This window comes from Wasmannia auropunctata, unplaced genomic scaffold (assembly GCF_000956235.1).
Source record: "Wasmannia auropunctata unplaced genomic scaffold, wasmannia.A_1.0 LD336026.1, whole genome shotgun sequence".
Taxonomy (NCBI): Eukaryota; Metazoa; Arthropoda; class Insecta; order Hymenoptera; family Formicidae; genus Wasmannia; species Wasmannia auropunctata.
In genome coordinates this window covers 3,254,983-3,272,906 of record NW_012026864.1, presented here as the reverse complement: position 1 = coordinate 3,272,906, position 17,924 = coordinate 3,254,983, and the positions used below count along the sequence as shown (strand labels likewise).

Genomic DNA, 17,924 nt, shown 5'->3' with positions numbered 1-17,924 from the left:
TATATATATATATATGTATAGATGTTCTTTTTTATATAAATGTTTCTATAGATGTTTTTTTCCCGCAGAGAGTGTACAGAGCAATGTATGACTACGAGGCGCAAGATCTCGACGAGGTGAGCTTCTGCGACGGCGATTTGATTGTCAACTGCACGGCTGTCGACGAGGGGTGGATGACTGGACTGGTGCAGCGTACGGGACGACACGGCATGCTACCCGCTAATTACGTCGAACCGGCGCAGATTTAAATGTTTTTTCAGGTCGAGCTTCCATTCGCTAATTGTTGCCGCTACGTCGATCAGAGCGTTAATTAAGGCGCTTTGCTGAAGGAAGAGACGATGTTAAAAAAAGAAAAACAAAATTACGTGATACAATACTCGAGATTAGCGCTTCTATTTTTGTTATTCGGCCGAGATAATTTGTTTGATTAAAGTGGCGAATTGTCATCTTAGAAAATCAGATAATCAGATATTTGGCTACTAAAGACTTTTATGAAGAATCTTGATATGAAGAATCTTGAAATTCGACTGCTTTTATCTTGATATCAATTAATCATAATGATGTACGTTTGGATAAAGTATTCGAAAATATGTTGATAAAAGTACGTATGTAGTACGTCTTTAAGCGTATTTATAAAAGCAATCCTCGTCTTCTAGATGACAATACATAGCTTCATATGTTAGAATTCCATGATGGGACCAAACCTTTACCACGACTGCGATAAATTATGCCGATTACAATTAAAATTCGGACAGCTTGTGCAGCGACATAAGCCTTGACCAACAATTAAGAAGAATTAAGTATAAGATATATCTCTTTCATATGCAATGCAGTTTTCTGTAAAGCGTCACTTTTATTTTATTTTTGCTATTAAATTAAAATAGCCACAGTTATCGCCTCCTCCGTTTCGATATATATATATATTTTTTTTAGATAATTTAAATTATACAATTAAAATATAAACATCAAGAAGATAATTAATTTGGTTCGATTAACAGGCTCTTTACGAGCCTTTTCTCTGTTAATGATTATTTTTATAGACGAAACTTTTTATGTTACTTGTTATTCGATATAAACTCTGACCAACACATTAGTGTCAATTAGACAAGTTTTTATATTTTCAATCAATTTTGCATTTATAACTAATATTACATTCTCCTTGTCTTTGTAATAATGTTTCTTTAATTTTTTTTTTTGGAGATATTCACAAAATAATATTTTAGTCATAATATCTAAACTTTTTCGTTTCTAGTAATAAAATATAGGACAAAATCTCTTGTATTCGAAAAGAAATAATGCAATGTGCCTTATACGTATAGACTGCTGAGTAGCGGTATGAATTTTTTTTTATTATAATGTTAAGCTGCATGCAAGTTAATCGAAATAAGACATTTAAAGAAATGCTAACAAATTTTTACTTGCCGCAATAATGTACCTTGATTTGATATAAAAAAAAAATTGACATAAATCCTCTGTCTTCCTTCTTGAAGATAAGTTAAAATAATGGGGAACATAAATATATTGTTGACGCGAAAGATGCTGACACTTGCCTTCCTTTTTATAATAAAATTATCGTTAGGTACCGTTACTGATTTTTAATTAACGATTTAAATATAAATTAATTAACCAATATTTTATTGCATAGTTCTTAAGTTTTATTTCGTATGGTCCACATATATGCTTCGCATTTCTCTCCAAAATTGCATTTACATTGTTGGTGTAAGTTATTGTATTATTTCGACGGTTCTGAGGTTACATGAAAATTGTTGATCGAAAATTAATTGATATTTAATTTAGTTATGTTCTGATGTCGGGCACTTTTTGTGAAATTCATATTTCAAAAGCGCAGTATTAACCGTGTTGGCTAACGTGACAGCTGAATCTTCCAAAATAGGTTTCTTTCTACCTTTCGACTAGCGTTTGTAACGTGTAGTAATAATTGTGCTTAAATTGATAGAACGTCATGTTTACCGCCGCGGAGGTGCTTCTCAAGTGCCTTGTTTGTATTGCGTTTTTAAATTAAAAATATCAAACTAGTTCCTCAGAAATGTATCTACACCCTATATTTACCTGAATAGGCAGATTATATATTATGGAGCGACGTCCGATGGAACTGTACAGATTACTGAACCACGTAAAAGTTAAGTAATTCGTTATCCGCGGGTTACACGCGATGTCGTTCGATCCCTCTTTTGTAAACGAAGAGAATGATATTTTTGGAAACATGTTAACACAGCACTCTTGTAATTATTAGATCGCTGATAAGAGGATTAAATATTGCAAGATACAGAAAATATATGTTAGCGTTGTGTTTAGACAAATATTATATTATCATAGCAAATCATGAATAATGAATATGTATGTTATGTAAACCTATGGTTCGTTATTGATTATTGCACACTCAATACGGCGTCCTTTTCTCTGTCTTCTCTTATCGACGAAATTCCTTTCTTCGTTCTGAAAAATTTCTACTTTCTATTTCGAAGAAAAAAAACGAATCGCAAAAATGCACATATCGTTTTTTTTATCACAGTATATATAATTTATTTTTATTCGCATTTAATCATAAACTTGATAATCACAAAAAGGATTCTTTCGTTAATGTATAACGTGTTTTTTCCTTAAGATAAACATTATTGTTTCTTCACAGAATTTAACAAATTGATTGTTCTTATTCTTATAGTTTTCTAATATTCTATGTTTATATTTTTAGATATTAAAGGAGCATCTATCCTGATATGACCACGCGATAAGTTTTAGTATCACGACGATGGTAGAGCATTTAATACTGTTTGAAGTGCCATTGCAAATTCCACTGACATTGGTATTCAACGTTATCGTAAAGCAATCAATATTCAGCCATGTAACAGATGCTCGCGAATTGAATTAACTGTGTGAAACAAGCTAAAACGCGCTATTACAGCCGTTAACAAAACGAGATTGCAAAATCAAGTAAAACATTTAAGTATGCAGAGATATAAAATATGCATATTTATTGAAAGTAATATAAATACAATAAAATGATAAATTATCACATAAGATAGTCAAGATCGCTGCATCGAGTGCATGTTTGAAAGTCTCTGAGCTTGGTCCATCACAAGATTTCATCGTCAAATCCCGGTAACTTGCGTGATCATCGTCAAACCGTTGAATTATAATATTTGGAAAAGATTAAAAGACTAAGATGTACAATTTTCAGCGCTAAGGTATGTTGCCGAGAGCCGTGGATGTATCGAACTTGATCCGACCTCGCAATTCGATCATTTCAAGCGTACATTTCTCGCATTTGTAATATATCGTTCTTTATTAGACTCAATTTCTCTCGTATCGTAATCCAGCCCAGATCGCTTTGCAAACCTCTCTAATATATCATAGAAGCAACTTTATATGCTATAATGAACACTATATCTCCCCGTCCCGCCGAAACGATCGAGATATTTTTCAGCAAGTCAATTCATCAATATTTTGACACAATACCGCATGATACAACATAGAAGCGTGGCTTGAAAATATGGATGATACATGGTGTTTCCTTAATATATAATGGAAAGAAACTTAAGCGTTAGCCTGACTAATTAGACCGCACTGTCTAACCGTACGGTGGAATGTGCAAATGTAAAGATTTTATATGATTAATGATGAATGTTGGCGCTGCTTCTTAAACGAAATAGAAATGTTATAAGCAGGAAATATTTGCCGTTTATTCGTATTGCAGATCGCTTCACGTTATTCATTATAGCTACGATTTATCTCGCTTAAACTCGTTTTCGATAGGTACTAAATTGGTGTAATTACGTTGAAAGAATTTGTACAGTTTATTTCAGTTTCCTGCTTATATATGGATGTTGTGCCTTGAACACATTTGTCGCAATGAATTAGGATGTTGTATTTTAAGGCCATGTGGACTCTTAATTTTGAATGAGCGTGGGCAAAATCTCGTGACTTTCGCGCGCACGTCGTTTTCGGCTCCGTATTTTTTTTTTTTTTTTTTTTTGGTTACTGAAACAGCGCGACTTTCGGTAATATTCAGCATAAATTGTGCGAGTTGAGCAAGACGAAAATAATGTATCCTGCAAGGAGGTTTCCTTAACAACTAATGCCGTTACAGATATAAGAAGCTACGTGAATTTATAGGGGAATAATACAAGACTTGCGCGTACAGAAATAATGGAACTTATTAGACGTGAGGGATAAGATAAGACACCTTGCTGTGCAGGGATACAGGCACGCAGGTAACAGAACCGACGCTGCCCGGATAAATCACCGCTGTCACCGAACGGGAATTTCGTGCCAGGTATTGGAAGAGTACGCATATATTTATGCTTCCGAAAGAGAGAGCCTCCTCGGAAGCGCAAATCTCTCTATACGATCTTACCGCCGTTCGAAAAAGGGTTCCCTTCCCGAGAGGCAATTTCTATGTAAAAACTTTTACAAAAGACGCTGGACGAGCCTGCTCAAACGTAGGTTTCGAAGGAGTTGTAAGAACGCGTGAACGGTGCCTTCAGCCAGCGAAAAAAAAATCTCGGCTTAACGGTTAAGCCACGCGCGCGTGGTTAACGCTAAATGTCAGCGTTCTCATCCTCGTTCTTCGACTCTCCTCTAGCGAGTTACGTGTAGAATGCTAATGTAATCGGACGAGACGACGTGTGGCGAAGGGTCCGCGTGCTGGCAGTGTCGTTTTGTCGCAGCATGAACGAACTGTCTTTCTTTTCTCTTTCTTTCGCTTTTTTATTTTTCTTTCCCCCGCATGTAACACCCCCGGCTGTACGCATTTTAGCCTGCCTGCTAATATCCGGCGAGGTCGGCGAACGTCTGATCCATCTCGTCGGCGATCGCTTTGTATTTACAGCGCTCGTTTACCAGCACGTCTGCAACGAGAAGGGAGGGAAACGTGGTATTAGTGGACGGTACGATGGTTAATCGGTTGTACATTTTAATATTGTGTTTTTAATTGGAAAGAGAAAGAGAGAGAGAACACACACAAAGAGCACATAATCCTGAGTGGTTAATGCTTGGAGAATAGACAATCATTACATTTGTAAAGTAGGAGGAAGGAAAACTATGCTTAGCTGGATTGGTCCTACTACCTAAAACCTGAGATGACTAGCTTTTCACTTCAGAAAATAAAATACAAGATTAAAGTCTATATATGGATAAATATTTATGAATATATTTTATAAATATCTCGCAGCTCTTATTTTACCTGATTAAGGGAGAAGAGATATGTTTCAGGTATGAAAGAAAACAGCGCATTAGATTCTATATGATATTTTATTTGTCCTATTCTCTGGAGTATTAGAGACAAAAGTGGCCTTGTACAATTTTTCGACAATTTTAAAAATTGAACTACTTACGAAAGATCATTCAAGGTATTTCCGGAATTCAATATTTCATTAATGGTAACGTCGGATGTATTTACTGTGCACTTTTCTTTTTGCTCTACTTACCGCACGCTCAATTGCCACAGCAACGTAATGCAATTAGAACTGCGTTAGAAATTGCGTTCGGAATTTTGATCTAAGCGGCGCGTTTTCGAAATAAATAATTAAATAAGTAATCGCGGCTCAGAGCGGTTGTTCGATGCACGAAAGCCGGAATTGTTTGAGTCGTTGATAAATAAAAAAGAACAGAGGAGAGATATATTGAACGCGGAACGTATTTATAGTACATTGATTTTAGTTACGATAACGAAAGTATATATATATACGCCGTCGAATTCGGCCGTGACTCAACCGCGATCGAATTGTGCGTATATAAATGTCGATAAATTACGGCGAAATAATTCGACGGCGGACGCGGACATTCGACAGCCAGATTTAACCAACCAATTCGGTGAAGGTGAGGTCCAGGTCGTCGCAGATGTATTTGTACTTCTCCTTCTCGTGGACGAGCTCGTCTGCAAAGAAAACGCAGCGTCGTTAGAACGCGCTACAGTCACTGCAACTCTTCTGTCGGTCGGTTGTACTTTGATACGTTCGGTATGAATTAGGTGCATTGATAATTTGCATGAACTTTGATACAAGATAAAACTGAGAGATGTCTACATGTCTTCGATCCTTCAGTAATTATTGCGTACACGGGATATTTAGTTTTAAGCGGTGTGTAGAAATACTTTGCATGATCGTTTATTATAGAAAGATGAAGGATTCTTTTAGAAGGTCAGGTAGCTGCGGTTTCCGAGCGACGAGCGAGTTAAAAAAGCATAGACAGGTAACTTACGGAAGATGTGTTAAGCGCAAGCTAGATTTGCAAGAAAGACTTTCGGTATCTTTTTTTTTTGTATTGAAGCGTTAGGAGGGTGGTTAGTAGCCGCGTTACACGCCATAGAGCTCGAAGAACGCGTTATCCAGGCCGTCCCCGACCTCCTTGAATTTCTCCTTTTCGGTCACCATCTCATCTGCAAGCATTCGCAACGTTATAGGTATAGGCGTTATTTGGTAGAGACCTCGTCTATTGCGCGGCGTGAAAAAGAAGTGCTCCGAAGAGACGAAAGCGTTTAATATTGTTAAAAGTGCGCTAGGGAAGCACTGTGGATCGGCCAAGCAGGATAGTGATGGAAATAATTGATTTTAAATTGCATAGCTTAATGGATTTAGATAGATCACGTCATCAATCTTAACGCGTACGGCTAAAAATAATTCGTCAACTATTTCTATTATGATAGATAGACGTTCGCTAAATTCCTTCTGTCAGATACGACAAACGGAATTTGTACCTTAATTTTATATCTATGCTATTCTTAACTCTATATAGTAGTAGTTTTGTTTTCACATATTTTTCCAACAAAATATATTTCAATAATTATATATGTATTAATCATGAAAATAGTTTTCATTAATTTTTTTATAATATCGTTAATATAATCAATAATACTGATATATATCGGAAAAATTTTATCAATAAATTGAAAAGGTGTATTTATAAGAATATAATAATTATTTTTTTATGACAAGAGACAATCGTGAAGTTTTGATAATGTAAATGGGGATATTTGTCATGCATTAATATAGCAAAATCGAATTAAGCAGATTTACTCACCGTAAATAAGGTATACGTACCACACTTTCTTCCTTCATCATGCAATTTTGTTACGAGACTGTCTCAACAACAAGGCGACCACACAGCGTTATCGCGTGGATATAGTAGTTATAACGTCAGGTTAACGGTGGAGGATTAATGTTAGCGCAGGTAAAAAAATAAAATAAAATAAAACAACGACACAACGAAAAACAAACGACACACTCTTTTTTCAAAATTAAAATATATATTATAAACAGTTTTATAATAATAGCAATATATAATAATCAATTATTATTACAATGATATTAGTATTATTATCGTTCCATTCACTTTATTAATATTAAGTAAATTAATAAACTAAAACTCTCTCTTAAACTCAAGATATTTGCGTTTCCGTAATTTTTAGCATTATTCAGAAAGAAAAGAATTGTGGCTAACAAAAATCAACGATAGGACGATAGAATGTAGGTCTCGTGGTTGTGCTTTCCGCGATTAACTTTCCTGGTTTTTTTTTTTCGCGACGTTTTAACTTTGAGAACAAACGATCGCGATGTCTCTGGGTGGCCTTTCGGTAACGCACTGTATTTTGGATCAGTTCATCGTCATCTTCGTAATGCATAAATAGAGATACAATGAGATATACAAATTCGAAATAATTCTGAATTTCTCCAACGAGATATCATTCGATCAACGTGACATCGTACGCGATTATATCTTTAGAAGTCACGTAATTAGCACGTTTATTATGTTAACATTACAATACAACCGTATCAACGATACAATGTCGATTTGTATACAATACAAATCAAAATGCGACGTTGATAAAAAAAAACTATAAAAAGCTAATTGTTAAAATTAAGGCGCCTTTCGCGTGAAAGGCAAAGTATTCCTATCCTTCAGGAGTCATTCCTGAAACGTATACTCGATCTATTCTATGATACAGATATCTTTATGATCGCTCGGTGGATCACGCGACGATGTGTGCATGTATTTATATATCGAAATGGGGGAAGAGGACGATGCACATTTCCTTCATCAAAAGGCCATCCAAGAATAATGTTGCAGAAAAAGTGCTACAAAAATAACCGTGACGGATTACGACATCGAGGTCGGGGCAGTACACGCGACATGTATATATAAATTACGCTTTTCAGTAGAAAAGAAAAAAAGATTGGAAGAGAAAATTTCTCCACGCGGAACATTAGCGATGCGCTCGACGGCGAGCGCGAAGTATAGCAGTAACATTAACGACAACTCTCGTATCAATTAATAGTAATAGTAATAATAATAAATCCGAGGCGAACTGCGCGCCCCGCGAAGTGTGAAATATCGGATATGCATTATTTCGACGATCGACCATTTATTTCCGATTTCTCATTCGCTGTAACGTTTTTTTTTTTTTTTTCTACGAAACGAAGAGCACGTTCCCTGCGGTCGAGGTTTGATATTGGCCGTGGTTAGTCATTTATATCGTAAATATATACAGGCACGATCGGTAAAAAATATATATCGGAATGACTCAGCTAGCACGGGAAGCGGCGCTGCGGCGTATAACAAAATAGCCAGTTTGCTTCCCTTTGTTTGTTATTAATCTTAAGTATTATGCGTCGACCAATTTTTCATAGGCCCGAAGTTAAACCACTCTGCGTACGTGCGTACACATATACATATGTGTCTCTGCTTAGGCCGGATAATTTCTCGATTGTTATTTCGTGCTACTCGATGAAAAAAAAAAGGATTTGAACTATGGCAATACTACGATTGATAAATACGATTTGTAATAGTTTGATTGAATATTGCACAACAAAGACAAAGACGTACTAAGAAAATATCTTTTTTTTTTTTTTAAGAAAAATTGATGGGAGGGTTTTGGCAGTGCAGGAATCCTCTTAAATGCACGGTTATTGCAACATTCGTCGTCTTTGCTTTCATCGGCGGCAATGAGAAGGTGACATCACGACGATGATAGTGTCTCGTAAAAACCGACAGAAGAAACCGACGGATCTCTCTCTTCTTCTCGCGCGAGCTGAGCCGCGTGGAATGCGGAATGTAAAATGATGCGAAAAGCAAACGAACACTATGTTTCCCCTCCATTATATACAATCCTGCTACGCGTATCTTTGTACCGAGAGAAGCACGCGCGCTAAATTCGATGAAAATGTATGCTCGACTGGGTGAATCAATTAAAGAATAAAAAAATTTTCGTAAAGTCACTTCTAAAAGATTTCGCTAACTCAACAAAATAATCATTTATCTTTTATAAATCGGGGAGGAACCCAACTGCTGCGAATATCCCGACGAGTCGCGAGCGCAGTTTACTATATAATTATATATTAAGTACAATACTATAATTATATATAATAGGTCGTATATGTATATATTTAAACATCGTCTTTGGCGCATAAAATTGATACGCTCGAGAAAATTGGTTCCAAAATTTCTCATCGAACTTCTTCTCCCGGTACAAACAATCCGATCCGTCTCGTCTCCGTTTCTCATATTCTTCGCCTCTCTAAATACCCTACTCACGCATTCCTCCCACGGCCAGTAATCGTTTTCATAACGAATTTAAACCGCAGCGTGTCCGAAGGCGCCTTAAACTGGTCGTAGCCATGCCTTAAATTTTTCTCTAATAAAAATTCAAAGGCAGACTAAGCTAAAATCTAAAGCTAAAAAAATCGGACTTCGAATTACAAGTAACTTCATATTATGTACGGAACTACTATCCTGCCTCGTCTGTCCTTGTGGCGTATTATTTATTCTTCCTCGCGTTCTTTCTACCTTTTTCTCTCTCACTCAAACTCTTTCTCTCTGTCTCGTTCACTCACTCTGCCATACTGATCCTTTCGTTCAGTATCTTCCTTACTCTTCCTCTCGCATGCACACACATACATTTTCTACTCTTCCTCTCATCCTATATCAGTCTTGCGTCACGTGCATACAAATAGACACGCGACACGCACACGATACAACACACGCTCGAGCGCATACAAGCACGCATAATACGTATACGCACTGCGGATGGACGTAATGGAGGGTATAAGGCCTAAAGACTGCATTTTTATCCGTTAATGTTAAGGTATGCACCACATACGAAGCGCTTCGCGCTCCGTAACGGCGTATTTGTTTCTCATTCACTTCTCGTTGCCGCCGTTCTGCTATTTGCTTGCATTTGTTTTTCTTTCGATTTTCTTTTTTTTTCTCAATCTCTCTCTCTCTCTCTCTCTTTCTCTCGGATGTTCTCTCGCTCCCTAAAAACGTTTATGCGTTTTCGCGTTTATGCGTTTTCGTCCACCGCGAAAAACACGATTTACATGTTCTGGATGTCATGCAGGGTGGCCTCCATCTCCTCCTGTAGCAATTTGTTTTTCTCTCTCTCGCCCGCGAGGTCGTCTGCAAAGATCACTGGTTAAAGGGAAGTAACACACGGCAAGCCACACGCGAGCGTAACACACTGCGTTTCGGCGGTTAGATATGGGTAAAATGCGTAAAATATACGGCGCACACACATACATACACACACGGTGAAAAAGTTGGGTTTGGCTTTACGATTGTCGAATCGCTACATTCTTATGTATACTTAAGAAAATTGACTAAGAAATTCAAAATTTGATTTAACCATTTCGACTTCAGTTTTCCAAATAGAAATATTCTTACTAATTTCTTTAGTCTCTTAAAAAAAAATATATATATAATTATTTATTATTCACAATAATTAGTTTTTTCAGTATTGCTTTGCTTATAATGCTTGATATCGGAAGCTCAAACCTTTTCAAATGCGCATTTAATGGTTAAATCAAATTTGATTCTCCAATAATCTTAGCTACTTAAATAGAAAATAATATCTGATCAGTCTGATTATCAAGTCTATAAATATCTTTCTTTGAATTCTTTCTCTCTTTCTGTTTGATAAGACATTCAATTCATATTATAAAATTGTATATCCGAGATAAAAGAAATATCTACACTAGCACATGTCGACGCAATTATTGAAAAAAATCTAACTGAATTCAGATAGCGTTATTGAAGACAATGAAAGTAATTAATATGTCAATGTGTACGTGTTCTTTTTTTGCCATATACGCACCTTCGAGCCTGTCAACTTCCTTCTGGAGTTTCTGCACGGATCTCTCCGCGAACTCGGCGCGTGCCTCAGCCTGTGCAAACGCAATACTTCAGTCAGGAAATTACACTTTAAATTAAATTATCGATTTCAAAAAAAAAAAGACGTAAAAACAAGCTGTCCATTTTAATTATCGCGTATAATAGAAACATAGTTATTCAGCAAGATTTAAAACTGTTTTGCTATTTTTTTTTAAGTCGATGAGATAATTAATCATCGGTATAAATATCAATGTTTCACGCCATGCAAGTAAAACAAATTTCACGTCACACATGACTGCAGCTATGCTATGAATCTAGGCCTTGAAAGGTTTAGTTGCGACACACTAAATTGCACAATTAATATGCTATTATTGAAGAACAATGATTTACTTTCTCTTTTTTCGGACAAAACACTTATTGAACAAGAATTTTACAATACCATTGACACATTTGTATTTGTCGTACCTGGTGATGTTACAGATTCTAAATTTTTAGATTTATTTGTACGGGCCTTGAAAGTCACACGTGCTTTTTGTAAATAGTTTTTCATTTTTCGTAAATACACAAATTAAATTTTTCGTGCACGTACATAAATTAAAGTTACTTTGTTTTGTGATTATTTATCATATTTTATTTTTGAACGTCAATTTTATATTTTAATAATAGATATAATAATATAATCAAAATAAAATGGAAATCCGATTATACACTTAAAGATTTGTTGTAATAATTCATAATAATTTTAATTCTGTTTGCTCTTTCACTTACCTCTTTCAATTGACTATCGAGAATCTTCACCTGGCCCTCGAACGTCTCCTCTCGTTGCGTCGCCTGTTTTTAATCAAGCACAACAAAAAGACAAAACGAGCTTTCGTTAGTTCATCGCAACGCAGAAAACACTTTGGTTATTTAAAAAAAAAAAAATAGGGTCAGATAGCAAAACGACAGGGGTACGCGAGTTAATATTTTAGTGGCAAGATCTACGACGCGAGGATGGATCACACGTTAGAGAAAATGCAAAGCAAGACACTCCCAAAGGATGTGTACCTCCTTTAGACGGGTAGTAAGGGTCTTAATTTGATTCTTGTATTCCTCCTCGCGTTGGTTGGCCTACGTACAATTACGTATAAATATTATTTCTCGCACGTATGTAAACGATTTACTCCAGAACGTATTGACTAATAAAATACTTAAGAGGAAAGGTCATAAAAAAATTAATGCAAATTAATTCAATTGGCACGCGTTTTCATCTCGACATAATTTTTCTGATTTACGATTAAATTGGGCATTATAAGAACGGTAATGTACTTTCTATCCATAATATTTTCCGGCGTTTTAGACACGGATTAATTGGTGATTAAGAAAATCATTATAATGTAAAATGAGAATTGGGGAGGGGTGATATAACCCGCGGAATTATCTCCGTTCTGATTGCGCCGTACTTGGTGCGTAAAATAAATCATTTACCTTTTCCTCGGAGACCTCGAGGGACTTCAAGTTGTTGCCGACGACACGCAGTTCTTCCTCAAGCTCGACAATCTTGCTGTAAAGTTAATTAGCCGTTTAATATTGAAATTTGTGGATCATTAGAAGGAAAAGAAATATGGCAGACAAACGTTTTCAATATTTTTCAATATTTTTTCTTAATTATTTAATTCTCTAATTTTTTAAAATATAATTAAATAATTTGAAAAGAAGTCATGCGATGTGATGTAAGTTACATGAAAAATTTGTCTCAATATAAAAATTATTAACAATTAATTTTCTATCATAATGTCCAGTCTTTGCACCAATAAGAATTTTTTCATCAATGTACAGTATATAAAAATTACTCTGTCTTTAAATTTTAAAGTTACGTATTGAAACGTTTGTCGATAATTAAAACTTCTGGATATAACGAGCGAACGATAGCAAGGGAGGATTGCATAGTGCTGCACATGGAGGAAAAGGGACACGGTGAACGCATGCATATGATTGCACTTACGATTCGGAAAGCTCAGCTTTCTCCTCGGCGCGCTCGAGATCCTGCTCCATCATGACTAGTTTCCTGGCGACCTGTGATCAACAGCCACACGTGTCATGCGCGAAAGCAAAGGTGATGGAAATGGACAAGTTGTAATATAAAAAATAAAAAAAAAGAATCAGGTGTTGGCATGCAGAGACGCTATAAAAATCCGATGTCTCCTGGCTTCCGGGGCTCTTTCCGGCTGCTAAAAGATTAGTGTGAGTGCAGGGTGCTGCAACGTTAATTAAAATTACGGCATGGGGGATCGCATCTACGTCCATAGGTAACTTTTTGAGACAATTATTTTAGAAATTAACTAATTACATAATACGATTTAGATAATAAATGATTTGGATGTATTTTGACATTTGCAGGTTTATTAAAAGATTGTCAAGCTCAACCGAAGTTCGATATGACTCAATGTAATTTTTGTTATAAATTTTTTTCCCTCAGACGCAGATGGTGTAGGAAAGCCATTATTACTAACGAGATATTGTTTAGTGGGCTTCTATGAGACACAACACTACTTAACGATTATAGATTAACGTTTCATAATTCTGGCTCTCCGACGACGGAAAGGATCTTAATAAACTGATACACACACTCCACAACAGCTTTTAATGGTAGAATGCGATCAACAAAAAAGTATCGTTATCGTGCAAGATGGGCACGGGCGTGGTTAAAGGGGTACTTCCGCCTCTTTCGTCGTCGTCGTCGACGACGACGAACGATGTTGCGGGGCTAACGGTGCTATCAAAAGTTACGGGAGCGAGGCCGACGATGCGTGATGGCAAGAAAGGCGGGCGGCTGGGTCAGATGAGATGAGGAGAGAAAACACACTGCCGCGGCGGGATCGTTCGCACTTCGGGCAAAAGGTGCCGGGCGGAAAGATGCCTAATAAAAACGATGCTTACGACTCTCCGGCCTCGGCACGCTCCTCGGCGCGTTCTAGATCGGCCTCAACCATGGCCAATTTACGGGCGACCTGTATAAAACGACACACACATACGGTTTCTAACATGTGCCTTCCATCACCTCCTCCTCCTCTTTCCTCTCGGCGACCTCGCCGCCTCTGAGAACTCCGGAGGCGGCGGGATGGCGAGACACCGACGAGCGTCTCGTCGCCGCCGTCGTCGTCGTCGTTGTCATCGCCGTCGTAGCCGTGATTGGAAGAGTTACGGTCTTCAGGAGTTACGGAGCTTCTCCTCCTTATGCGCTCAAAGTCTGCTGACGAGCTAGCGGGCGATTCGTGGTGTTTTCGTTTTAAGCACCGCGGATATGCAAAGCTATTGTCTCGCGAGAAGAAGGGAAGAGAGCCATCTTCGGCCAAAAGTATCTTTTAATAACGACAGATTGAGAAAATTTAATATATCAATGCAACTTGTTGCAGAATTCACTACGCGTGCCACTGCAGTTTGCTTGCACGTATTTCAAATTAACGTATTATCGAATTTGCATTCAAATTAAACCACGTCGTTAACGACAGGCCTAAACTGTTGCATTAACATCAATTTTCTCGTGAACAATCTTCCGCGAACGCTCGGCAAATGGGGTAGCCTCTTCCAATCGGCCACGCCGTCGAAAAACAAACGATCGGAGATACTGCACGCAAGTCGCGCGTCACGCAAATTGCAGCTCAGTCCCGACGGACAGGTCCTGATGGACTCGTAAGCGCATGTAAGACAGCAAATGTACGGTCACGCCAGGTAAAAAGATCGTCGTCGAGAGTACGACTTTTAACGCGCCTTTTAACTGGCGACTGGACATGTGTTAAATCACGATTTGTGGACGTGTCCGTGCAACTCCGCGTTCCACGACGATCTTTCACTCATGCAGCACAACTTCCGTAGCACGATCCGTGGCGCGATCGATCGTAAAATGGCTTTCTCATAGAAGAGTTTAATTGAGAGATTCGCGCGGGATTCGATTACAAGCCCTCTTCCGCGTTCCCTCGCTCGTACATCTTCACTCACGGAAACTTTATTACAGTTAGCACGAATCAGTTGGCACGATCCCTCTACACGAGACGCGGTATCGTCGTGTCTATATGAATCAATCTGACCTCTCATAGTTGGCGTAATTCTGCAAACGATACTCGCACGATACTCGATGAAAAGTGCAACACCCGTGATTTCGAAGCGATAAAAACAAAGAGCCTTTATTCGGCTCGTTGAGAAAATGCAGCATTGACTGTAATCGCGTCGCGTCGACTTTGTAATGTGCGGCAATTATGCGAAAAATTATGGCGCGTAATTTATGATAATTTATGACCGTCCCGGCAAACTTCACCAATTTCGTGACAACCATTTTACGATGGAATTCGCGACACGTTCTTGCGAATGAACGACAGATTGTAAGTCGTCTTGTACACATATATGTATGTGCAAAAAAAAAATAAAGGTTTAACGAAGACATCGGTACACTCGGTTGCTGTTAGAACTTGTCGTCATCTCTGTAAGTTTCTGTAACGGTTAGGCAGTTAGATCGTTAATTAGAAGGTCAACACAGACGATTGTGCGTGGAAGCAACTATCTACTGAAAATAAATTGGACGATTCGATTAACATCGCGGCAAAAAAATCAACTCTCGCACACCGCAATTAGTTTTTGCGCATACTGTTAATTAACGATGATTTAACAGATCGCAATGGAAACGTCATCGGCTGGAGAAGATAAATTGGTTGAAGTTACGGTGACTTCAGAAGTTTCGATAAAAATAATCTCGAGGAACTAGGAATTCTTCGATATAATAACCGTTAATTTTTGAAAATTAAATAATGATAAAATATTATTAAAGATACAAGTAAAATGTGCATCTTTCAAAAACTAATTAAAAATAATTAATGTAATTAGTTGCAAAAACATATGGACAAATAAACTGTGACGCATTCACTTTCACAGAGAAATTGGATATTTGCATCGTGTAAAATTGCATGGACGGCTCACAGCCGCAAAATAATTTGTAATATCGGACGTATCATGCAGATGACTGTGGCAAAAAAGATCTCGAGCGATATCTTATCCCGGCGGAGTGATATCTGTAATCTCCGCGCGGACAAATAGCGAAGTGTGTATCATCACCGTAATTTCAACGTTATCGCGGCCAACACCTACCATCACAACCTCTCGTTACTTCGGCGCATCGCATTCTGAATTCCAGCACAAGCGAAATCTCGCTCTCGTCTTAAAGCGAAAGACAAGCTTTTGATAAAAGCAGCACCATAACGTTGCCGCGCGGAGGGCCGCGATTAAAGTCGAGCGGCCTCACGCGCGCGGCGTTATCACAAGCACAATTGACGATACTCTTGTTTGAATTTAACGAGGCCGCGGACTCGCGCGCGGGGGGAAGCGAGCGACGACGGACCGAGCATGCGGCCCGAGACTTTCACGACGATTTTTTTTTAAATACCCGCTGAGGAGAACGAATTAGATCGAAAACACGCGCGCGTACGAACTTCTCCGAACTTGGTTCGCGCACGGCCGTCTCTAATCTACAAGTATCTAGTAACAGGAATATATATGTAGCAATAACAAGATTAAACTCTTTTTACGAAACTGGCACTTGAGACATTTTGTCGTAGTTTTTTTTTGTCGTAACCGAAACGAAAACACTTTGAAATCACAGATACCCGATTCTCGCGCTCGTGAAACACGTGAACACTCTCGTACGTATCACCACTCTCTCTCTCTCTCTTCATTTTTTTTTCGCGCGACTCTTACAGAGATCTCTAAAATCCTCTCTATGCTAACAGCTGAAGATGGAAAAAAATAAAACGATCTTTGAAACACTGCACTTGTCGCGAACACGCGAAGGAAAATAAAAACTTTTCCACTTTCATTCGCAGTTCAGATTGCGATCACAGATCGACGATTCACGATTTACCCTCGACGAGAGATTTCACTGCGCGAGGGAGATTCGCGCCTTGTCGAACTTTCTTACGGAAACCTTCGCTTCGCGACGCGGGCAACGCCTCGGACAAGATCGCCTCGTTTTTTTTTTCTAACTCGGTCGAAACGTCAGACGAGACCAGACTGACGATCTCAACGAACGGAACACGTGCCTCTTGTGCGAGGAGACACGTGTTTCTTTACTCGCGACGCGGAGACGTTATCGAACCACGGTGTTTTCGAGCACACAAAGAGAAGACAGAGAGTTATGGGGTTAGGCACTATTTTGACTATCGACTAGGAACCATCGTCATCATGATTATCATCGTCACTGCATCCAACACGCTTGACAGCGGTAGCCGCGGGCGCGCGAACCTCATCGTATTTCTTGTCGGCTTCTTCGGCGAGGAACCTGGCCTCCTTCAGCTGATTCTCGAGGGCGTCCATACGCTCTTCGTCCGCCAAGCTGCGATTCTCGAGAATCTTGCGGGCGCTTTAAGGTGGAGCACATGTCGAACGAAAGAATTCACGGTTAAAAAAATCGATTAAGACAAACGGACTAAATTAAGAGATAGATTTCTGACGATCGTCTCGAGCGGGAAACGCCTCTGCACAGCTCAGCTCACAGTAATGGCGCGTCTACCTGCGAAATTTACCTGGAAGATAATTCCGGAGGACAACTACCGACCGGCCGGAACGATCTTTTCTATACGAGACTATTAATGTATCGAAGGTGAATTTCTACTTCTTCAGAAGCTCCAATTCACTATTTCTTCCGTGAAAATGTTCCCGTAAAATGGTAGGTAAATATTTTTTAATTTCTAAAAACATATTGTAAATTTCAATATGTCATTGCTTAACGCCCGAAACGGTTGGTAGTTGGTCTCCGACAAAAAGAAATAAAGAGG

At 38.4% G+C, this 17,924-nt stretch overlaps 2 protein-coding genes across 20 annotated transcripts in view; one reads left to right on the top strand and one right to left on the bottom strand.

Annotated features, from left to right (window-relative positions):
- Nucleotides 1-2,374, top strand: part of LOC105452881 (LIM and SH3 domain protein Lasp) — a 29,762-nt gene extending 27,388 nt beyond the window's left edge. Inside the window, exon 6 of the mRNA XM_011694430.1 lies at nt 69-2,374. Within this exon, the coding sequence (XP_011692732.1) occupies nt 69-248 (180 nt within the window). The 3' untranslated portion in view covers nt 249-2,374. The remainder of the gene's footprint in view (nt 1-68) is intronic.
- A 592-nt stretch (nt 2,375-2,966) lies between these two features.
- LOC105452880 (tropomyosin) overlaps nt 2,967-17,924 on the bottom strand; it is a 41,698-nt gene continuing 26,740 nt past the window's right edge. For 2 of the 19 annotated variants that reach the window (XM_011694409.1, XM_011694425.1), the window contains 7 exons: nt 17,392-17,509; nt 14,044-14,114; nt 12,592-12,667; nt 12,172-12,234; nt 11,108-11,177; nt 6,220-6,397; nt 5,253-5,896 (listed from right to left, as the gene is read on the bottom strand). In XM_011694409.1, coding sequence (XP_011692711.1) covers nt 6,315-6,397; nt 11,108-11,177; nt 12,172-12,234; nt 12,592-12,667; nt 14,044-14,114; nt 17,392-17,509 — 481 coding nt within the window. In that variant the 3' untranslated portion in view covers nt 5,253-5,896; nt 6,220-6,314. Of the gene's footprint in view, nt 4,869-5,252; nt 5,897-6,219; nt 6,398-7,885; nt 10,414-11,107; nt 11,178-11,892; nt 11,956-12,171; nt 12,235-12,591; nt 12,668-13,108; nt 13,180-14,043; nt 14,115-17,391; nt 17,510-17,924 lie in introns of those variants that run through there. The other 17 variants (XM_011694414.1, XM_011694427.1, XM_011694412.1 and 14 more) reach the window with 13 other exon arrangements.